This window comes from Girardinichthys multiradiatus, chromosome 20, assembly GCF_021462225.1.
Source record: "Girardinichthys multiradiatus isolate DD_20200921_A chromosome 20, DD_fGirMul_XY1, whole genome shotgun sequence".
Taxonomy (NCBI): Eukaryota; Metazoa; Chordata; class Actinopteri; order Cyprinodontiformes; family Goodeidae; genus Girardinichthys; species Girardinichthys multiradiatus.
The window spans coordinates 16,149,739-16,174,200 of NC_061812.1; the positions used below are offsets into that span (position 1 = coordinate 16,149,739).

The 24,462-nt window shown below is 41.9% G+C and overlaps 2 protein-coding genes across 2 annotated transcripts in view; both read right to left on the bottom strand.

The window, feature by feature from the left end:
- The window catches only part of shmt2 (serine hydroxymethyltransferase 2 (mitochondrial)), a 28,097-nt gene extending 24,484 nt beyond the window's left edge, over positions 1-3,613 (bottom strand). Inside the window, exon 1 of the mRNA XM_047348271.1 lies at positions 3,460-3,613. Within this exon, the coding sequence (XP_047204227.1) occupies positions 3,460-3,492 (33 nt within the window). The 5' untranslated portion in view covers positions 3,493-3,613. The remainder of the gene's footprint in view (positions 1-3,459) is intronic.
- A 1,914-nt stretch (positions 3,614-5,527) lies between these two features.
- LOC124857057 (neurexophilin-2) overlaps positions 5,528-24,462 on the bottom strand; it is a 92,502-nt gene continuing 73,567 nt past the window's right edge. Inside the window, exon 2 of the mRNA XM_047348142.1 lies at positions 5,528-6,917. Coding sequence (XP_047204098.1) covers positions 6,111-6,917 — 807 coding nt within the window. The 3' untranslated portion in view covers positions 5,528-6,110. The remainder of the gene's footprint in view (positions 6,918-24,462) is intronic.

The window sequence follows — 24,462 nt, forward strand, 5'->3', positions numbered from 1 at the left end:
AAATAAAACATACCAGCTCGCACAGGTTAAGTGCTTCACCACGGTCATTAGGTTTCAATCCAAAGTGCTCTCACACTGCAGCTGTCGTGTTCGGCTTTGAAACCAATTCTATCTCTGGTTTTAGGCATAGGCTCTAATACATGCCACAAAAATTTGGTTCCAACTTGTCACACTTTCTGTTTTTTTTTTTTTTGAGTAAAATGTTAAATTTCCCATATGCCATTAGTTGGTTGCAAGATCCAAACTTATACAGTTAATCAATTAACCTTTTTGACATTTTCAATCAAATTATGAACTTCTTTCTAAACTGAAATTGAGAAAATATTCCCACCATCTAAAAGGATATAATGTAATCGTTTGAAGAAAAAACACAACATAAGAGAAGCGAATAACCCTCTGCTGGTACAGTTAGAGTATGGAAGCAAATCGTTACTATATTTCAAATGAAAAAGCATTTTCAGAAATGCTTTTTCATTTTAAGAATGTGGCTGCATTGTTTGACTCATCAATAATCCTATTTGCATTTTAATGTTCTTCTTCAAGACTGCTCATTCTTTCACTTAATTAAATTGAAAAAGACATTTGAGATTTATTTTTCAAAATATGCCCCAACAAATAGATACCAAAATTCAATTTGAAATGTAAAATTTGAAAATGAAAAAGCATTTCCAGAAATGATTTTTCATTTTAAGAATGTGGCTGCATTATTTGACCCATAAATAAAATTAGTAATCAATCATCCTATTTGCATTTGCATTTCTTCTTCACGACTGCACATTTTATGCCATAATCAAAAAGAAAACAAAGCAGACATTGCTTTTTGGTTTTCATGGTCTGCCCAGAACTCGAAAATGAAAAAGCATTCCGAGCGGCGGGCGCATCAGTGACGTCAGCAGCCGCTCTTCCTCACCTCCCTGCTGACCGAGCTACCCATCTTGTTCGGTAGGGGGCACTGTGCACGTCTGCATTGCATTACATTGCAAATGTGCCGAGAAATTGATTGAATTGCAGCAGGGCCGAGCTCAATTTGTGGCAGTGGCAGGCAGAACTGGCAGTTCCGGCACAGACTGCCACCGAAGCTGCCACAGCTTGCCGCAGGGTGGCAGGGGATTCCGCGAGGATACCAAAAGGTGCCAGACCGGCCGTAAAAGCTTGCCAATGCAGTTGCCGCTGTTTTTGTGGAAGCTGATGCTGATTATCGGCAAATGGGATGTCATTATTGTTAATAGTGTCTGTGGAGCTGCCACCGGAAGTGATGCCAATGCTGACAATCAGCAAACGGGATGTCATTGTTGTTATAGCCTGTTACCTTTAAATAATGATTTCATTATTGATTATTATTTAATAAACAGCTTCAGAACCATAACATAAGGTGATTGTATTTACTTGACATGGAAAATAAATAGCACTATGTGTATGTGTGACGTGTTGACAGGATGACGAAGATTTATTGCACAAACAGCCGGTTTATTATAGAGCAAGAGCGGCTATTCTGAATTGTCACTCACAGAAAATTATAAATAAATGCTTAAAAACATGCTGGATGTCCCAGGTCATAAGGCTGCCACAAGGATGCCACCGGAACTGCCAGTTCTTCCTGCCACTGCCACAAATTGAGCTCGGCCCTGCTGCAATTCAATCAATTTCTCAGCACGTTTGCAATGTAATGCAATGCAGACGTGCACAGCGCCCCCTACCGAACAAGCTGGGTAGATCGGTCAGCAGGGAGGTGAGGAAAAGCGGCTGCCGACGTCACTCTGCTGCGCCCGCCGCTCGGAATGCTTTTTTGTTTTCGAGTTCTGGGCAGTACTTTGCGGGCAGACCACAAAAACGAAAAAGCAATGTCTGCTTTGTTTTCTTTTTGATTATGGCATAAAATGTGCAGTCGTGAAGAAGAAAATGCAAATGCAAATAGGATGATTGATTACTAATTTTATTTATGGGTCAAATAATGCAGCCACATTCTTAAAATGAAAAAGCATTTCTGAAAATGCTTTTTCATTTGAAATATGGTAACGATTTGCTTCCATATTAGAGTACTTCAGTTATGTATTTTGCGCCACCAATGTAGAATAGCAAATGTGAAAAGTTAGTTTTAAATGGCTAAACGGAGTCATTTATAAATGCACAAATTACTGCCTGTGCCTAATCTATATATGTTTTTATATTTCTACAACATATGATTGCACTGCACTGATAGTTACTCATGCTAACACTGCTAATGTTAGTTAATGATTCTCAAGAACCTGCCGACACAACAAAAACATCCACTTTTACTCCCAAAGCTGGACAATATCAAAAATTTACCTAATGCATACTACTGAGACTGAACCAGTCATTTCAAGGTCTGACTCTATTGGCCCAGCTTTACATTACTTACACCAAATTATGCATGTCTTAGTGTGTATTATGTGCCTTTAATTACAAACTCGTTATTTATTTACGTACTTCTGCATATAAAAGAAAATAATTTATAAAGCATGTTATATTGAACATTTTCTTGTAAAATACAGTTCTTTATTAAAATTAAGAACAGATAACTAAAGGTTTTATCCTGGGTGGAACGTCTGGGTGTCTAAATGCAAACAAAGTAGTTAAAGCTTTTTTATAGGATTTCTTTGGAGGGAAGTGTGGACAGATCAGTTTAAACGTTTGTATTTTGTCTGTCAATAGCAGATGCTAGAGCAAACAGTTTATCTTTATCTTAGTCCGTTACAACGCCGGCAACAATAAACAGATCCTCCATTTAACATTTCAACTCCCAAAGCTGGGGTCAGGTCAACTGACACAGACAAACATAAAATGCATTTTGAATTACTTTTATCCACCCTGGAAGTGAGCTTCTTGCCTAAATAAGGTTTTCTCTGTCTGTCTAGTAGATTTCACTGCAGATGCAATCAGAAAACTACTCACAGATGCGCAGCAAACTAAATGAAATGCATAAAAATATGATATTACCACAATTTTTTTTTTTTACCAAGAAACAGTTAACCGATTTGTTCTTCAATTGATAGTCGAATAATAAAAAGAACAGTTCCTGCATTATGTGTCTAGGTTCTTCCAGTTTCCCCTACTGATGACACAGGACAGTGAATGTTGCATCATTATATGAAAAAAGCTGCAGGAGTAACTTAGTGAGCACTGAAACTGGGAAAGCTAACCTGTTAGCGTCAAGATATCAAATGTGCACATTGAACAGGCCAGAGGAGACATCTAGCTGTACATTGTTGCAGACATTAATTTCTATTGCTGAAACTATAAAGGCTGCTCGTCGTAAGGTGGTCTACTTATACCCCTTGACTCCCAAGTTAGTAATGACCCACGCTGACTGAAGCTAGCTTAACAGTTCCTAGGTTCTAAAAACGCTAGCTTAGTTACCCGACAGAAAACACCGAGGTGGAAAACATGACACACAGAAATACTTCAATAAATAATAATAATAAAGAAAATAATAGTTACCCATGTGAGCTGCTTGAGAGCGAATGACAGCATGTTTACAGCTGTGAGACCGGAGGGAGACGCGGTGCTACAGGCAAAGCTGACACAGATCTGACAGGGAGCTTCAAGTTTCAACGGCTGGTTACCCTCGTTCCACCGAAAAGGTTGATGGGTATTGTAGGCAGTCGGAAATTGCAGTCGGAAATTACTGAAACCTTTATTGAAGAAATGTGATGTATTTAGTGAGCTCGTCAAAAATATTTGACCTAGTTTGGGCTTTCTTTATTGAGGGTTTTATAAAATTTTATTTACATCAGAATATAGTTTCATGGTTGAACAAAAACACAAATATTCAGCTGCTTGGAGTGTGAAATTTAAACGTTTTAAATCACGTTAGGCTATTAATATTTTAGCCTAATATTGCAGTCTATAATAAAAAAATGTGTTAGTAATTAAAAAATGTTGAAAAAAATAGTTAGTTGTTCTCTTATCTGCTTCACGGACAGTCATATTCCCTCCAGAGCCCAAGCAATTAAGTTATTTCTTACCTGATTAGTAATCTGTGTGATTATTTACCCTCTGGCTGACGCAACCGTTACAATAAATCCGAAACAAAAATACACTCTAAAGGCTTTTGCACCAAATGCAACAATCCACACACATAAATTTAACAGACAGCGAAATATTGTTACAATGTAAACATACTTAAAACCCGTTTTTACAACCAGGCACATTGCTGTGAAAAAGTATTGGCCTCATACAGATTTTTTTTCATCACACTTAAATGTTTCAGATCCTCAAACAAATTTTAATAGATAAGATAAAGATAACCTGGGTAAATGATGAAATAAAATCATGAATAACGTTGATTAACCACATTTATTGTTTTAATGTTGTTAGTCACACCTGTTTACATATAGATTTCTGCAACTGATTAGTCTTAAGGAGGTTACAAAGATATACAAAGCTATTTCTAAGACTGGCTTTAAAATGGCCTGCCTACCAAAATTATTCCAAATTGGTATTTAAAGATTCATCCAGGAGAAAAACAAAATAATGCAGAACATCATCTAAAGCACTCCAGACCTCACTTACCTGAGGCAAGGTCAGTATGTATGATTTAACATTGAGAGAGAACATCATCCCGAGAATCAAGCGCGATGGTTAGGGGCTGCTTTGCTGCTTCAGTGAACAGACGACTGGTATATTTAATGGATCCATGAATTCTGCTCCCTACCTGAAAACCCTGAAGAAGAGTGTCCAACTTTTAGTTTCTGACCGTGAGCCCAAGTACACTTGGGTTATGGAGCAGGGTCATGATCTGAAGCAGACCATCAATTCCACCTTTAAATGACTCAAAAAACACAATAAAGGTCTCCCAGCATAATGACACAGCACAAGATCCACTGCTAAAGCACCAAAGTGGCTTAAGAAGAGACATGTTCAGCTCATGAAGTTATCTGCCAGTCCCGAAAAGCTCAGTCCAATAGAAAACCTGTGAAGATAGCAGTAGCTTTTAGTTGCCAAGCTATTTAACATGTCTTGCTGATAGATAAACAGATAATTTTACTCTGTGAGGTGCAAATTAATTTGTAACTTTAGATGATGCCATTTTTCAAGATTTTTGGCTCATTACAATTAAGTTGCTATGAAACCTAAATACTAGTCACGTCTTTGTAAATGAGACTATCAACAAGGGATTAAAGTATTATTTCCATTTCTGTAATATGTTCTTCACCTGTAGGATTTAATAAACTAGAATCGGTCACCTTTTTCTGTAGTTTTCAGAATATGCATTGGTAATTAAAAGTTATTAGTCCATTTCTGCAAAAAGCAATTTTAGTAGAAGATAAACATTCCCTCAAAACATTTTCATGGTTGGTTTTCATGTTAGAAATTTAGTCCATAACCAGTTTGATCCAAAATATTTTAGAAAATTAAAATAGTGTATCTCCACAGAAAAATAGAATATGGGTTTCTGTCTTAATTCATCATATTGGTCTTGGAGAGTTAGATAACATTCTGCACAGCTTGTGCCAACTAATCATGCTTCAAGCAACAAATGAAAACATTCAGTCAGTGAAAGACAGACAGTTAAAGAGATTTTAATGTGTTTGTTCAAACAGTATATTTTATGCATATCCAGCATAGCATTTCTCATACATATAACTCTCTTATATTCATGGGTTGAAATGTAGAGCTCAGAGAATGATTAACAGTCATTCTACCATAACATTATGTCTGCCACACAGTGATGGCACAGCACAGCTGCCTGAGAGGCTCAGTCTGTACTCAGAGGGAATAATACCCATTCAGGCTGTTTTTAACTGAATTCTCAAACTGCAGAAAGTAATAACACTGAGAAACATACATCTAAAAACAATAAAGTCTTCTGGGGATGAGTACATTATTTACAGAAAAGAAAACATAAAAACAAAGGTAAACAAATGCAAAGTTGGAAAATATATCAGAGAAATCCACCATTTCTTATACATTCCATAGCTCTGACTATACATTATTTAAATCCACAATTCACATCAGTTCAGGGGGGGAAACAACCCCTGCTTCTTCATCATAATCAATATGAGTATCATTTCCAAATTTATCCTTTCACTCATCATTGAGATCATGAACATTGTCTTTTTCCTCCTACTCGTTTGAGTTTCATTTATTTATCCGAAATAAGGGCGCTCACTTTGGAAGTTGTAGTCCGGACACACTTTTTGAACTAACTTGTAATCGATGCTTAAAAAAGAGATGAAGATGCAGATCACCTTAAAGGGTTTGGCACAGAGCCAGGCAGCATGAGACTGAGTGTGCTCTGTGAAGCAGGTCTGAGATGGATCATACAGGCAGGGTTTGGATTTCTTCGACCTGTCAGTTTTCTCGTACTCCACCCGACAGTTGAGGGTCTTCCCCTCTTTAGGGTCGATAGTGGCCTGCTGTGTCTCCTTTATTTGGGTGTCCTGCTGGGTATGGGGCTGCAGATGCTGCTGTGGTAGGACCTCAAACTCCACCACTTTTGAAGGCGGCACAATGCTTACCGACACGTTCCCGAGGCTTGATGAGTTGTGCCGGAAGTAAACAGTGAATGTCCCGTTGATGTGGTCCACGATCTTTCCCGTCACCAACAGGCTGAACTTCACGGTCTTAACACTGAAATAGAAGTTTCCCCAGCCGAAGATCTTCTTGGTCTTCATGTTTGTCTTTAAGGACGGCTTGCGCTTGGAGCGGTAGCCAGTCTGATCCAGTAACAAGGACTGGTTCCGGCCTGAGTCATAGGGATTAAAGAAACTGTAGGTTGGAGGCTTGGATTTCAGGGGTGTCTGGTCGATGGATGTGGAAAATATGCGTGTTTGGTACGGAGGCTTGACAACTCCTCCAGCCGTGCCTCCTCCCATGCCATAAGGAAGAGTCTTCATCACCGAGCCGACTGGGCCCAACTCTGACAAGTCCACTTGCTTCTCCAACCCTTGGACCTGAAAAGACAAAAGAAAAACAGGAAAATATTTATTGATATTTTGAAGAAGCCTCTCAAAATGTATTAAAACATTTTTATGTACACACCATACCAAAAAATGAAATGAAATATATTTAAAATATGTTCATTTTCAATTAACTGAGAATTAGAACTGCTGTAAATCTGGTGCACTGGAAAAAAAAAAGAAAATTGTATTAAAGTAACAGAATGGTCAGTGAGGATGACGGTTCAATAAAACATTCCCAATGGAGTTAAGGACTATACAAACAAACAGATTGGTTCTCTCTCTCAGGACTGCAAAAAAGAATCAAATCATTAATTTTTTACAGTCCCAGTTTGGGAGTTTCCAAATCCTGTTCTCACACATCATCTGGGCAGAACATTTTTCTTGTTTGGTGTCCAACAGCTGTTATCTGATTAGTCAGAATTTTAAAACAGACATGGTTCCTACAATGGTGTGTGCTGGAGTGGAATGGCCCTGTGAGGACTCCTCAGGAGTTCTGCAATGGAATTTCTTGCAAATAATGAAATGTCCTGGTCAGAATGAACATTGTTATAGTTCTTGCCACCTCCAACATATGAACACATTTTTTTCTACTTGATGAGCATTTACGGGACAAGTGTTAACCTAAGTTCTTCAACAGGGCTGTGCCTCAGCCACATGTCTAATTACCCAGCAGACTATTTATACTAAGCTCACTATTGCAAGCTGCTTAGCACAGTCCAATTACATTCTTCAACCTCACTTACCCTTAAACATAGTGTTCACACGTTTATCCCAACTTTCTACACTATCGATCATCATGTGTTTGTCCATATTTGGTCATCTCTAATTCAATTCAATTCAGTTCAATTCAGTTTTATTTATATAGCACCAATTCACAACACATGTTGTCTCAAGGCACTTCACAACAGTCAGGTACATACATTCCAATTAGTCCTAACCATTGAACAGTGCAGTCAGAGTTAGTTATTTATTCAAATTGGATAAAAAGTTTTTCTATCCAAGGAAACCCAGCAGATTGCATCCTGTCAGTGACTTGCAGCATTCACTCCTCCTGGATGAGCATGTAGAGACAGTGGACAGTCACTGGCGTTGACTTTGCGGCAATCCCTCATACTGAGCATGCATGTAGCGACAGTGGAGAGGAAAAATTCCCTAATCTAAGTAACATCTGGGAGACATCCTTCCTCGGCTTCACAGTTTTTAGCATTTCATAATCTCTGGTCCAAACTCTAAAAGCTTTAGACTAATTAAACATCCATCAATCCATCCATTGTCCTTGCAGCCCCCAATCCAACCAAAACAGTGGTAACAACTGTGCAACCCCCTATCAAACATGAACTGCATTGTTTACACTAAGCAGAAATTCTTTTAAACATCCATCCATCCATCCATCCATCCATCCATAGAGGCACACAAACAATCACACACACACACACACGCACGCACACACACTCTTGTTTTACTATATGTAGTGAGGACCATGTGTTGACTCCCATTGACATCCATTGATTTTCAGTCATTTTCAACCCTTTCTATGCCCTAACCCTGACAATAACCCTAAACCTAACCATTACCAGTGCATGCCTAACCCTAACCTTAACCTAAAGTCAAGTCATACCTTAGTCCTAAACCTAACCGTTAGCAAAATAGGTCGTGAGGACCAGCAAAATGTCCTCACTTTGGTACAAACGGTCCTCAATTTGATGGTGAAATCGGGAAAATGGTTCTCACTGTGATGCCAAGACAGGAACACACACACACACTCACACACACACACACACACACACACACACACACACACACATACGTAAGGGCAATTTAAAGAAACTAGTTAACCTAACAGTCATGTTTTTGTACTGTGGGAGGCAGTTGCAGTATCCTGAGAGAACACCTATGTATGTACGAGGGGAGCATGCAAACTCCATGCAGAAAGAGCGCATGCTGGGATTCGAACCAAAAAGTGCTTACAACTGTACAGCCCCCAATCAAACATGAAATGATTTTTTTACACTGAACAAAAATTTATAAAACCTGAAGAACAAAAAGTTGCATTCTGCTCCTTTCAGGCATTATAACCTTCTTAGAATTAGACAAGCTTAATAGACTTAATATATAGATTGGTAAAACCTGGACCAAAATATCTTGCTTTAAAGGTGAAAATTAACTCTTGAATTGGTCCAGTTGGTTCTGATTTTACAAGCTAGGGTCTCTTCTGGGTTGAATGTTGTATAACAAATTGACATCTGACCAACCCCAATTAAAAAGAAGGAAAAAAAAACAAAAAACAATACTTTAATTTGAAGCTTTTGAAAATATATTAAAAAAAAAATTTAAGATTTTGTGAATAAGTAAATCAACCCTGTAACATTTCCCGGCTTGCAATCGAGGCGGACCAAACAAAACCCTCCCCATTAACGTGCATGTCAAATGTGCCGAGTCCTTATTTTTAGCATGTTTTAATGTTACTTTCCACCTAATTCTGACTGGAGCTGTCTTTCTTCTTTTCTCACACTGGAAGTGGGACAACACATAAATTCCTTTAAAATCTGTTACAGTTAAAACTTTATGTGGACTCTAAAATTACTCTATAGAAATTATAAAGTGTAGTCACTTTGACAGAATCCTTGGTTATGGTTTTTATGATAAAAATGGGAGCTTTTAATTCATAATGTGAACCTCTCTCAAAAACTAAGTCCCTGAATAAGCTTCTTGAAACATTGCTGCATTGGGAGGAGTTATCTCCTTAAAGTTTGCTGATGTAATGGTCCAGTGGTTGGGGTAAAAGAAAGTTCCAAGAACAGAATGATTCAGTAGATAAACATTACAGGTCTCATCGTCAAGACACACCTTAATACAGTATAAATTAATTACTTTCAAAATGTTAATTACTTACTTATTTACTACGTTTAATTATTAATTACTCCTTCAAAGAGTGGGCAGAATTCCAACCCTCTTTCTATCCTCAGATAATACCAGACAATTGGGAACTATATAGAACTAAACAAAGAAGCTGCAACTAGTGCTTGTGTGATCCTGTTTTGCATACATAAGACCAATAATAAATCATGTATGATATTTCTGGTGTTTCCAGTTTCATTGTACACAATTTCCTTCATTGCAAAATGCTGCAAGGGTCACTTCTTTCTATTCTTTTTTTTATCTCACACAAGTCTCTTCATTTCATCTGCTGAATTCAAGTAAACAAAACCGTCTATTTTTGTTAACACGCTTTAATTTTTTTGTCAGAGTTGCTCGGCAGAGCAAAACAACTCTGCGCAAAAGGTAATAATTGTAGGTCTTTGTTCAGACAGCTTTTTGCCTTTAATCCACAACCTGGGTGGTTATTTGCAGGGCTGATTGACTGAAAATCTCGGTATGCTCTCTTTTATGTCTCATCAATCGCAACCATGCCACTTCCACCCAAATACACACCCACACACACACACACACACACACACACACACACACACACACACACACACACACACACACACACACACACACACACACACACACACACTCATCAGCACAGCATTTGCACATACGCAGACTTCTAGCTCAGAGCTGTCATGAAGTGACAGCAAGAATTATTCCGGCTATTGAGAGGGGTTACGTGCTCCTCCCCTGAGGATGCTTTTGGATTGAGTTAAAAACTATTTTTTAGCTGATAAACAACCACTTTCTGAGACAAAAACTGCGTTTCAAGACGAAAGAATTGCATCCTTGTGTGCACTCATGTGAGGACAGTTTCTGTCTTCCATCACCCTTATCCAGGGCAGAGTAACCACCAGGCTTGTGCTAGCCTCATTTTCATCAATCCATGACCCTAATACCAGTCACATATTGCTACACATTGAAGTAAAAGTACAGCGTTCAATACAGCTCCTAATGTATTTATTCATTCAATTAACCTCTGATTCTACTTCCCATTCATTAACATAGCTGCAGATTTCTAAGTAGATTGATTGGAGAGAAAATAACAGAAAATTTATTGACCGCCGGAGGAATGAATTACCAACTATGAAAGGTTTTGATAAATGACAAGTGACTGGAATAATGTCTTACTGCAGATTTTCAACACACCCTTATTCCCTTTTGTGCCATGACGGAAAGCGCATGCAGAGGTCTTGCAATTTTTAAGCCGGCGAATGTGCGACGTGAGCCGACTTTGGCATTGACAGGTAGGAATAAGCCTTGGCTGATGGCAGGAAAAACATCTGAATATATTCAGCAACAAACAGTGTGCACATTGCATGCAATATGGGGACTTCCTGTGAACGCGCTGTCAGCAGTGCTGTCAGCTAGCTCCATGTGTTGCCATCTGTCAGGCTAAAACTCTGCTGGTGCAGTCCTAATCATTCCTCTGGTGTATGGTGCAGAGCTCGGAGTAGCATAATCATCATAATCCTTAACATCTTCAGGAGCAGCATCGCAATGTGAAGTGCAACCTAACCTTCAGGGTCAATTGGATGGAGCTGGAAAAGAAAATGATTTCACAATCAGGTCTGAGGTTGACGTAAGTCTGACCAAAGATGGAGAGTGAGTGTTCATGGTCAGCAACTTTAACAAACATTGACACAGAGGCGGAGGGGGGAAGATGAGTATAGAGGAAGGGCCTCTTCATTTGAGGCACAGAAGTAATAAAATGCCAGCAGAGACCAATAAACAGATGGACTTCCCATTAGCATAAATATGAAGTTTTTTGTGCCTGACAGTAAATCCATTTAAAGGGTGAAGGTTTGTTAGAAGAAATATCTGATATTTTCTCTTGACATGAAAATCTATAAATTATGGACTTTTTGAAACAAGGAATGTTTGCCATAAGGTCATATCAGGCTGCCGCGTCCAGGAAAGATTTTGGAAATAAAGCCTTGTGCTTTTCTTCATCTTGAGGTACCAATCAGTACATTATTTTGTTGAAGTTGGGGTTAAAAATAGGACAAGGAAGAGAGATAGAAAGTTTACTTTATGTCCAAAGGTTTCACAGTTTGATATTGTCTATGCCATGTTTCTCAAGAGTTACAAGCAATGCTGCAATCCGTGCCTTTAACTTAACACTGTTGAAAGAAAATAGATGTACAAAATATAATGTTGTCAAGTTCTTGTTATAATTTCTCTGAAATTATGAATATGTGGGGCTCATCTCACATTCTACCAGAATTTAGCTTAAATTATTACATGTTGCAGCCAACTTTAACGGATGCCCACTGCATAATGTGGCTGCTGCAAAGTGCTTTTGGGGCAAAATTGGGAACTGTAACACAGAGGTATTTTGAGCAAAGCATTACAGAAAGCATATTGTATATGTAAACATGGTGGTGGGATATAATAGGCAGCAAATTAACATTTTGTTTTAGTGCTTTATAGAAGGTACAGATTTGGATGATTGGATAAGCGGGTCAGATCATCTACAAAACCATAGTTCTTGAGGAGCGTTTTCAGTCCATAGTGGTCAGTATCTCTCAATATTGGTCCAAAGAAGGAACAGTGCAACTGATGAACATGAGAAGTGAAGGCTGGCCCGTGTTGTTTGTTTTAACATTGAGCTACTGTAATTAAAACAGCTGAAGACATTTCTGCTGGTTCTGGTCTCAGAATACACAGTGCATCGCAAAATTACTCAGGGTATCCATTCTGACCACTATCAGCTGCAGAAATAACCCACAATGGGCAAATTAACATTCACACTGGACCACAGTGCAATGGAAGAAGGTAACCTATTGTGATTAATCACATTTCCTTTACATCACATGGATGTCTGGGTGTGTGACATGCAGTGTGATGCTTTGTGCAATATTTGTTTTGGAAAATGTTTGGTCATGCCTTCCATTTGGATGTTGCTTTGACAAATACCTAAGCATTGCTACAGACCATGTACACTGTTTTATGAAAATGATATTTCCAGATGGCTGTGACCTTCTTCAGCTGCATAATGCACCCCACTATAAAGCAGAAATGGTTCAGAAGTGGGTTGAGGAGCACAATGATGACGTTTTGAACTGGCCTTCAAATTCATAAAGATCTAAATCCAATCTCTCATCTGTGGGGTGAACTGGACAAATAACTCCAATCCATGACGGCCCCAACTTGCGACTTACACGACATAAAGGATTTGCTGCTATCATCTTAGTGCTAGGGTAATAAGAATTTTAAAATATTTCTCACATTCTCACAAGAAAAAATATGCAATGAGAGCAGGACAAAGAGGATTTACAATAAGGCAATAAAACATGCTGCCTAAAAGATAGAAACCACCTGATTTTGAGTCTGTAAATTAGTTATGATAAGAAAATTAATTCATTCAGTTTTTGTCAGAGGGACCTAATATTGATCTAGCTCATCGGAATCGTGACATTACACAAAACTGCCTAAATGACACAAGTAAAACCATCAGGAAAAATATTGAATGATTGGCATGAGTCCCCTGCGATGGCAATCTACAAAACTCCCCACAGAGAGAATATTTTACACATGTTTAACACAGCATTAGTGTGAATATTCCTGTTTGGTTGGATGCTGGAGGAAATAGCAGCAGAAGGTGAAATAAGTACGGTGGCAGACTTATACATATGTATGATACAGGCAACTCAATAACAGCAGTATCATAAAAGGAACAATCAGATTACTGAGCTCGGGAGATAGAAGGATATAGTGAAGAAAATGTTATTAGTGAAGAAGAGAGCAGAGAAGAAGGGAGGGTAAGGAGATCTTGTACATTTACTTGGAAAGGAGAACATGAATCATCTTATAACTTCATTTGTAGCGTCATATGAGCAAAAAGCATACTTAGTTGCTGCCTAGATGGAAGGCCTATAACTTATTTGGAAGTACATGCAAGAATAAAATGTCTGTTCAATAAGGACACTGCAGGAACAGCAAAGAGAGTTATACAAAAGTAACAAGACTCACCTTACTGAAAATAGAGACTGGTTTAGAGAGAGGAAAAGATCCTTGCTGATTAAATAAGGTCAAATGAGCTTTACAATTGAGTGCTGAAAGCTGATCTCACACATATCACCACAATTAAGGTCTCTTTTCATCATTAAAAAATCATTGGATCAATTGTTACACTGCTGCCTCTCCTCTCACGACTTTCATACTCTCTTTATCGGCTATCTGATCCCCTGTCTGCAGTTTGCTCAATCTTCCATTCATCTATAACTTCCACACTTCCATGATAGCAAAAATATTCTGAGGAAATGAACAAGCTAGCTCTGCAGCCCCACCAAGGACTGATGTGAAGATGAGAGCTGCTTGTCTCCGAGCTCTCTCTGAGACCTGTTCCGTTGTTTCATTGGAATTTTATTGGTGACAATCAATTAATTTCTGCCCCTTCTGCAGGGGGCATTGATCTGCTCTCACAAAGAGGAGTCAAATGTACAACTCCACGCCCACCACACTACAAACCACAGGCTCTAATTTTACAGATTGTTTTCCTGTTTCAAGAGCTTTACAAACTTTAAATGAGTCAAAGGCTGCTAAGTAACAGGAGATACATCAATATAAATCAGTGTTATTCTTAATTTTTTCAGAAATTTAAAAAGTTGTCACGCAGTTGTTTTAAATGGAATATTTGATGTTTGTGAAATGGTCTTGTTGCAACTTAATGCCAGAAAAACATAATTAACATTTGAGATTTCATTGTTGACAATTTAACATATGTTGAAATATTTCATGGAGGTTCTCAAAATATGATAACCTTGAGTAAAAATATTACATGCTATTTACATACAAACAAAACTAAACGTACAACAGTATAATAAAAAAGTTATTTTGTATCCTCCTGTAATAGTCTGCTGCCTGTACCATAAGGAGGTCGCTCAGAATTATGTTTGTTTCATAAGAGGTCATCTCTCTTTTTTCAACAGGCCCATATCGGTGTCAGAACCACAAACTATGGGAACAGGGTGTACTATAAATATTCAAACAATTAATGTACAATTAAATTATTTATGTGTGAGATTTAGACACTTTTATAATTACCTATCCCCAAAATCCATCAAAAACACAAAACTACAAAGACAAATAAAATTATACATAATGATGAGGTAACATGGGTATCAAATGGTTTGTTTACAGGTATGAAATGGTGGTAGGAAGGTATCACACGGCATTATTGGGTATGAAATGGAGGAACAAAATAGCAAAAGGGAAAACTGACCTTCCCTGAATGACTCCAATTTGGACAAACAGATAATTTATAGCTTTTCTAGTCAAAAACATTGCTCAAAGCACTTTGACAATAAACCCACATTCAGTCAGTCACATCCTCAAATTTGCATATATTCATACATTGATACGAAGATAGAGAGGCAATCTGGACTTAAGTGCCTTGCCCAACATCGGCACATGTAAGCAGAAGAAGCTGGAATCAAACCCAGAGCTTTCTGATTGCTAGACAAGTCCTCTATCTACTGAGCCACAGCTACACCTTACATGTTAGTTATCATGCCAGCATTTTCTTTAATCAAGGAATTGTTTTGGTTTTCTGCTTTATATTTACCACATTTTTTACTGTACAAATTATACAGCAAGATTATTCTTTTTAAGAATAAATCCATTTTCTGGAGAGGATATCAATTAGAAAATGTAGGAATATAAATTCAACCTAAATGTGAAAAGATGAAAACGCTTTCAAAACAAAACATAAATAAAAACTGCAAAAGGTAAAAGGAAAGATTTTTAAATGAAACAATCTTTACAATATCTTTTAATATTACTAAATGGGTTTGCAAATCAAATGTGTTGCTTACTTGACTTCCGTTATTAACCTCTCGGTTCTAAGACAGTTCATGTCCCTGCAGCTCCAGAAAGAAATTCTTCTTTAACTTATATCCTATTTTTCTTCCAGGATTCTACAATGTTAATGATAAACTGGATTTACACACACTGCACAGATACCTTTGTATCTGCACAGTGATCCTACGGACAAGCTATATAGTTTTCTGCACTGAAACTGTCCGAAGCAGCCTGCACTGATCCATTTTATTGGAAGAATCTGGGCCTTTGGCAGCTGCAAATTGCTTTTGGATTTTTGACTTCTTCATTCTGTTCACTGGAGCAAGACCTGAAATGTCCTCCAGGGAATTCAGGTCTTTTTTTTTTTGTAGAGTCATATTGATTCGGTTTAATTGCATCTGCATCAGGTGGTTTTAGAAATGACAGTTTGTGCATTTTGTAATATTTTGTTAGGCTAGGTAATTGATGTAAAGATTCTAAGTAAAAAGTAAAGATTTTACTTTCACTATTTGAGGCAAAAAATACACCTGGAGAAAAATTAAATAGCATTTAGACTCTTTAGTTTGGTCAATACAGCTCTTTATTCAAAAGACAATCTCAATATACACATCAGAAAACCAAATATTTACATACTCTGTATAAAAAAAAAAAAAAAACATTTTTTATCTCTCATAGTCTGGCATTCAATCAATCAAGATTGCCAAAATAATTTTATTTGCTTAATGCCAGAATAATTATAATGTTTAAATACTCGTACTTGTCGTCTTCCGCTTTATCCGGGACCGGGTCGCGGAGGCAGCAGACTCAGCAGAGACACCCAGACGTCCCTCTCCCCAGACACTTCTTCCAGCTCCTCCGGGGGGAGCCCAAGGTGTTCCCAGGCCAGCCGAGAGACATAGTCCCTCCAGCGTGTCCTGGGCCGTCCCCTGGGCCTCCTCCCGGTGGGACGTGCCTGGAACACCTCCGAGGAAGGCGTCCAGGAGGCATCCGGTATAGATGCCCGAGCCACCTCAACTGGCTCCTATCGATGTGGAGGAGCAGCGGCTCTACTCCGAGCCCCTCCCGGATGGCCTAGCTCCTCACCCTATCTCTAAGGGAGTGCCGGGCCACCCTATGGAGGAAGCTCATTTCCGCCGCTTGTATCCGGGATCTCGTTCTTTCGGTCATGTCCCAAAGTTCATGGCCATAGGTGAGGGTAGGAACGTAGACCGGCCGATAAATCGAGAGCTTCGCTTTTCGGCTCAGCTCTCTCTTCACCATAACGGACCGGCACAGCGCCCCCATTACTGTGGCAGCTGCACAGATCTGTCTGTCGATCTCCCACTCCATTCTTCCCTCACTCGTGAACAAGACCCCGAGATACTTAAACTCCTCCACTTGAGGCAGGAACTCCCCTCCAACCTGAAGAGGACAAGCATCCCCTGATGCTTAGGCTGGCTCTAGGGAATGTTTAAATAATTATAATTAATAATTATTTTTACCTTCTTCAAATTCAGAATTTTTAGACACACTGCTACTATGCCTTTACACAATCTGATAAAGTCCAGATGATGACACCATGGCTTTGTGAGCTTTTGACAGATTAATTCACATTTCAGCTAAATGGAAGCACACCTGTTGATGCATTTTAAAGCAACGCATGAAATACACTGTTTCCTTGTGTGTAGTTACGGTTAAAACAAGACGAGCTGTCAAGATATCAGAAGGAGCATTGTGACCTCCATAAATTTGGTTAATCCTTGGGTATAATTTCTAGATGCCTGAGATGACCACGTTCATCTTTTCAAACAGTTGAATGTGAACAGCGGATGGGTATTGATCTGGAAACTACATTGTTGCTCTGTATCTGTGAGAAGTAAGCTGAATAGGTGAAAGGATGACAGAAGGATGACAACAAAATGCAATAGCAAGAAAATTAAGTCGCTGATGACTGTGATGGAAATTCTTGCAGTAAGCATTTCACAGTGTATGACCTTTGGTTTACCTCACTCCCCTGAACATCTGTGTTAGAGGAGGAAGCTGTAAAAGCCATTATCAGAAGTTTAATGGTTAAGGGCATTTGTTAGGGTGATGCCTCAGGGAGAGTAGATGGTTGTTCCTAGGTAACCTAGTCACCTCTGAACCCAAGAAGGGTCTGGGGTCATAAAACACAGACTCTTTGAAGTGTTGAGATAACACTGTCATGTTCTGGTATAAATACTGTGTGTAAATGTTGATCGGGGCTCTGTTTCACTGACTAACCTCAGTGTCAGGGTCTTCAAACGCTGAATGCCTTTGAATAAAACTTATTGAGACAAAGTCCGGATTTTCTCTTGTTATGAGTCAACTTCTACCCACTTTGATAAGAAAATTCCACAACATGACTTTAACAAAAGCCACATTCCAGGAGGTGCTGCAGTGAATTCATTAGATGTGTGATGATCAGTGTTGTGAAAATCAACTGTTAAGAAAAACTAGTTCAGAGTTTAGCTGACACAGATAAAAATTGATATAATTTATGCTTATACTGTTGGGGTTCTGGGGATTTCTGTCCTGTTAGTTGTCATTAACCATTCAATCACTAGGTGGAGCCAAGGACCTTGGTGAGGTGGGCACAGGTGTTTCCCATCGGTAATCTTCTCTGGAGCTTTAAAAGGAAGATGCAGCCTGCACTTCTTTGCCTGAGTGTTTGCCTTAAGTGGTAACTAGTCTGGCCCTCCTGAGAATTACTGTTGTTGTGATCTTCCTAGAAGTTTAAGCTTTCTTGTACTCACCTCCTGTGTGATCCTCCTAGGTTCTCGACATCTTGCTTTCTGGCCCTGGAAGAGGACCCCGGTTCCGATCCAGTTCTCGGTACCTTTCTGGCTGACTCCGCGGATCCACTAAGGCTGGGTGCCCTCCAAGCTCCAAAACCTCCGAACACCAGCAAACAAACCAGCCCACTCTCCAACGTGTGTCGAACAAACACCACACTCAATTCCACTAACCATTCCTTGGTTTAAGGACCTCTGTGACGTAACGGAGAACTTACCACATCCATTTGGAGAGATCCTCCTGCCCCGTTCCCTCCTCTGGCGGATTCCTAAGTCTTTACTCTGTAAACAAACAACTCTGTTAATAAATCCTCACTATTTCAATGAAGGCAACCAAACTCACCACTCTCTCTTCCTGTGCAGCTGATCCCCGCCACTTTCAAGCCCAGATCCAGACGACCTGTTTTCGTGTCAAAATAAACTAACTTAAGAACTGTTTCACATTCTCCAGAGTCTTTCTGCATGTGGGTCAGAGCCATTAACGTTAAGATGACAGAACACTCAGGCCAAACTGACCCAGCAGATCCACTCAGGAGAACGTTGTCTGAATATGCCCTCCAGATCCAATCCCACCAAAACCTCCTGCGCTCTATTCTCAAACAACAGAAACAAACAAACAAACAGCTTGACCAGATGGCTTCAATGTCGCAGCAAACCCTCAGCAGTACCTCCTCCTCCCGTATTGGGGGCGATGCAAACTCAGCAGTAACCCAACAACTTCCTCAGTCATGTGACATCATATCCCCTAATCTGGACAAATTTTCTGGTGAGGGAAATAACTGTGCTGGGTTCTTATTACAGTGTGCTCTAGTGTTCAACCGTTCACCCAATTCTTTTCCCCACGATGATATAAAGATTTAATTTATACTCAGACTTCTCACTGGAAAGGCTTTAAGATGGGCTGAGGCACGATTCACTAACTATAACCAGTTTGGATGCACCTTTGATCAATTTATTCAAGCATTTCGCCAAACCTTTTCCACAGAATCTGATCAGACTAGCGTATCTCGTAAAATCTGGTCGTTAAAACAGAGAAATCACCACTTGCCGGAGCACGCTATTGAATTTCGCACTTTAGCCGCAGCCTCTGGATGGAATGAAGAAGCCCTTAAGGCTGCATTCTTCCAGTCATTAGATGAATCTTTAAAGGATGAATTAGCGGTTCTTGAGGAACCCAAGGGATTAGATGCCTACATTGCCTTGTTGGCAAGAATCGATGGAAGAATCAGGGAAAGACGCTGGTCTAGAGCCATGCACAGACCTGCCCAGACAGCCTGGGTCCAACCTACAGGACAACCTGTTGATGTTCATCCTCATTCTGAACCTGAACCCATGCAAGTAGGGGGAACCAGATTTACCCCGGAGGAATGTTTAAAAAGGAGATTGTCTAATCTATGCCTCTATTGTGGTTCAGTTGAACATTTCATTGCCTCCTGTGATGTGCGCCCAAAAGGCAGCGTCCGCCGACTCTAGTGGGAGAGCTGGTGGACCAAAACAATCCCACTCAGACGCACCGACTAGTTCTTCCAGCCACTCTACTGTGCCATCTGGAGGCCCTGGGGGTTTCAGCTTTAATAGAATCTAGTTCAGAGCAAAACTTTATTGATCCATCGCTAGTTAAACAAGCAGGAATTGAAATTGAACCGCTCACTTCTCCCCAAAAAGTAGTGGCCTTGGATGGACGAATACTTCATAAAGTAACCCTCGCACCAAACCCCTTGATCTGATTCTTTCAGGTAACCATCGCGAGAGTATTGTTTTTTTTTGTATTTCCAGTTACACATAATCCCCTAGTTTTAGGCTTCCCCTGGTTGAAACAACACAATCTTCACTTCAACTGGGCTGAAAACCGGGTGGAAGCCTGGTCAACTAACTGTTACTCTCATTGTTTACAGTCTGCTGTTGCACCTCAAGCAGCCATCACTGAGGAGGGACAGGAGGAGCCTCCAGATCTTTCATCAGTTCCATAGAGTATCATGACCTGAAAACGGTGTTTAGTAAGTCACAAGCCCTGTCCCTGCCACCACATAGACCATACGACTGCGCCATTGAACTCTTTCCTGGGGCTACGTTTCCCACCAGCAGATTCTATCATGTTTCCAGATCTGAGCAACAAGCCATGGAGATATATATCTCCGATTCACTTGCTGCAGGTATTATCCGTCAGTCCTCATCTCCATTAGCAGCCGGATTTTTCTTTTTGGGAAAGAAGGATGGTTCTCTGAGACCTTGCATTGATTACTGTGGCCTAAACAACATAACTGTTAAAAATAATTATCCCCTACCTCTCCTCGCTTCAGCCTTTGAACCCGTTCGTGATGCCAAATTGTTCACTAAGTTGGATCTCAGAAACGCATATCACCTGGTCAGAGTTCGCCACGGTGATGAATGGAAAACTGCATTTAAAACCCCCCTAGGTCATTTTGAATATCTTGTAATGCCTTTTGGCTTGACCAATGCTCCCGTAGCATTTCAGGCACTGGTTAACGAAGTCCTCTGGGACTTTCTGAACATTTTCGTTTTTGTCTATTTAGATGACATTCTCATATATTCAAAGGATCTACAGGAACACCGTCACCATGTAAGACTCGTTCTCCAACGCCTCTTGGAAAATCGCCTTTTTGTTAAAGCAGAAAAATGCGAGTTTCACAAGTCATCAGTAACCTTCCTGGGATTCATCCTCGAGGGTGGGCAGGTTCTTTCGGACCCAGAGAAGATCAGAGCCATTCTGGATTGGCCTACTCCAGACACACACAAGAAGCTTCAACATTTCCTAGGTTTTTCCAACTTCTACCGTAGATTTATCAGGAACTACAGTCAAACTGCTGCCCCCCTCACTGCTCTTACCTCCACTAAAACCACCTTCAACTGGACACCTGAGGCCAACCAAGCTTTCAACTCTCTCAAGGAACTGTTCTCCAGTGCGCCGATCCTGGTTCATCCTCACACCGCTAAACAGTTTGTTTTAGACGTTGATGCCTCAGACACCGGGGTTGGAGCTGTACTATCTCAAAGAACTGAAAAGGATAATAAGCTTCACCCTTGTGCTTTCTTTTCTCACAGACTAACGCAGACCGAACGCAATTATGACGTGGGGGACTGGGAGTTATTGGCCATCAAACTCGCCTTGGAGGAATAGAGGCACTGGCTCGAGGGCGCTGTTCACCCTATTCTGGTATGGACTGACCACAAGAATCTAGCTTATTTACAGACAGCCAAACACCTTAACCCTCGTCAGTCCCGTTGGTCTCTGTTCTTTTCCCGCTTTCACCTGCATACTTCCTCCTTGAACCGCCACCTTAACGTGGTGGAGGGGTTTGAGTGCTCAAATGATCCTAGAGGCTAAGGGTCTGGGGCCTAAATGCCCCTAGTAGGGTTGCCCATGGCAAACAGACTCTAGGTGATGGGTCAGACAAAGAGCAGTTCAAGAATCCCTCACGAGGACGAAAATATCAAGGCACGTGACGTCGCCTGGTACGGCAGAGCCGGGGTCCCACCCTGGAGCCAGGCCTGGGGTCGGGACTCGCTGGAGAGCGCCTAGTGGCCAGGTTGCTCCTCGCGGGACCCGGTCGGGCCAAGCCCGAACGAGAGACGCGAGGCCATCCCCCAGTGGGCCCACCACCTGCAGGGGGAACCGTGAGGGACCGGTGCAAAGAGGATTGGGTGGCGGACGAAAGTGGACACCTCAGCGGCCCAATCCCCGGATGCTTAGGCTGGCTCTAGGGACGTGGAATGTCACCTCGCTGGGGGGGAAGGAGCCTGAGCTTGTGCGGGAGGTCGAGAGATATCGACTAGAAATAGTCAGGCTCGCCTCCACGCACAGCGTGGGCTCTGGAACCCATCTCCTTGAGAGGGGTTGGACTCTCTTCTACTCTGGAGTGGCCCACGGGGGCTGGGGTGGGTTTGCTTGTTGCCCCCCAGCTCAGCCGTCTCGTGTTGGGGTTTACCCCAGTGGATGAGAGGGTCGTATCCCTGCGCCTTCGGGTTGGGGATAGGTCTCTGACTGTCGTCTCGGCCTACGGGCAGAGTGGTAGCACGGAGTACCCGGCCTTCTTGATGTCCCTGTTGGGGTTGCTGGATAGTGCCCCTTCCGGGGACTCCATTATTCTGCTGGGGGACTTCAACGCCCACGTGGGAAACGAGAGTGACACCTGGAGAGGCGTGATTGGGAGGAATGGCCTCCCCGATCTGAATCCGAGTGGTGTTTTGTTATTGGACTTCTGTGCTAGTCACGGATTGTCCATAATGAACACCATGTTCAAACATAAGGGTGTCCATCAGTGCACTTGGCACCAGGACACCCTAGGCAGGAGGTCAATGATTGACTTTGTTGTCGTATCATCAGACCTTCGGCCGCATGTTTTGGACACTCGGGTGAAGAGAGGGGCTGAGCTGTCCACTGTTCACCACCTGGTGGTGAGTTGGATCCGCTGGAGGAGGAGAAAGCCGGACAGACTTGACAGGCCCAAGCGCATAGTGAGGGTCTGCTGGGAACGCCTGGCGGAGCCCTCGGCCAGGGATGTATTCAACTCCCACCTCCGGGAGAGCTTTGACCAGATCCCGGGGGATGTTGGAAACATAGAGTCCGAGTGGACCATGTTCTCCGCTTCTATTGTCGATGCTGCTGCCCGTAGCTGCGGCCGTAAGGTCTGCGGTGCCTGTCGCGGCGGCAATCCCAGAACCCGGTGGTGGACACCGGCAGTAAAGGATGCTGTCAAGCTGAAGAAGGAGTCCTATCGGCTGTGGTTGGGTTGTGGGACTCCTGAGGCGGCTGACGGGTACCGTGAGGCCAAGCGTGCTGTGGCCCGGGCTCTGGCAGAGGCAAAAACGCGGGCCTGGGAGGAGTTCGGTGAGGCCATGGAGAAGGATTGGCCTCGAAGCGGTTGGCCTCGAAGCGATTCTGGCAAACCGTCTGGCGCCTCAGGAGGGGGAAGCAGTGCTTCGCCAACACTGTTTATAGTGGGGGTGGGAGCCTTCTGACCCCGACTGAGGACATTATCAGGCGGTGGAAGGAGTACTTCGAGGATCTCCTCAATCCTGCCATCACATATTCCGTGGTGGAAACAGAGGCTGGGGACTCGGGGTTGGACTCTTTCATCACCCAGGCTGAAGTCACCGAGGTGGTTAAAAAGCTCCGCGGTGGCAAGGCTTCGGGGGTGGAAGAGATCTGCCCTGAGTACCTCAAATCTCTGGATGTTGTTGGGCTGTCATGGTTGATACTCCTCTTCAACATTGCATGGTGGTCGGGGACAGTGCCTCTGGACCTTCATAAGAAGGGGGACCGGAGGGTGTGTTCCAACTACAGGGGGATCACACTCCTCAGCCTCCCTGATAAGCCCTACGCCAGAGTATTGGAGAGGAGAGTCCGGCTGATAGTCGAACCTCGGCTTCAGGAGGAGCAGTGTGGTTTTCGTCCTGGCCGTGGAACACTGGACTAGCTCTATACCCTCTACAGGGTGCTCGAGGGTTCATGGGAGTTTGCCCAACCGGTTCACATGTGTTTTGTTGACCTGGAGAAAGCATTCGACTGTGTCCCTCGTGATGCCCTGTGGGGGGGTGCTCCAGGAGTATGGAATCAGGGGCCCTTTATTAGGGGCCATCCGGTCCCTGTACGAGCGGAGCAGGAGTTTGGTCCGCATTGCCAGCACTAAGTTGGACCTGTTTCCGGTGCATGTTGGAGTCCGGCAGGGCTGCCCTTTGTCACCGGTCCTGTTCATAACTTTTATGGACAGGATTTGTAGGCGCAGCCAAGGGCCGGAGGGGGTCTGGTTTGGGGACCAGTGGATTTTGTCTCTTCTTTTTGCAGCTGACGTGGTCCTGCTGGCCCCCTCTAGCCAAGACCTATAGCATGCGCTGGGGCGGTTCACAGCCGAGTGTGAAGCGGCTGGGATGAAGATCAGCTCCTCCAAGTCCGAGGCCATGGTACTCAACCGGAAAAGGGTGGCTTGTCCTCTTCAGGTTGGAGGCGAGTTCCTGCCTCAAGTTTGAGGTGTTTAAGTATCTCG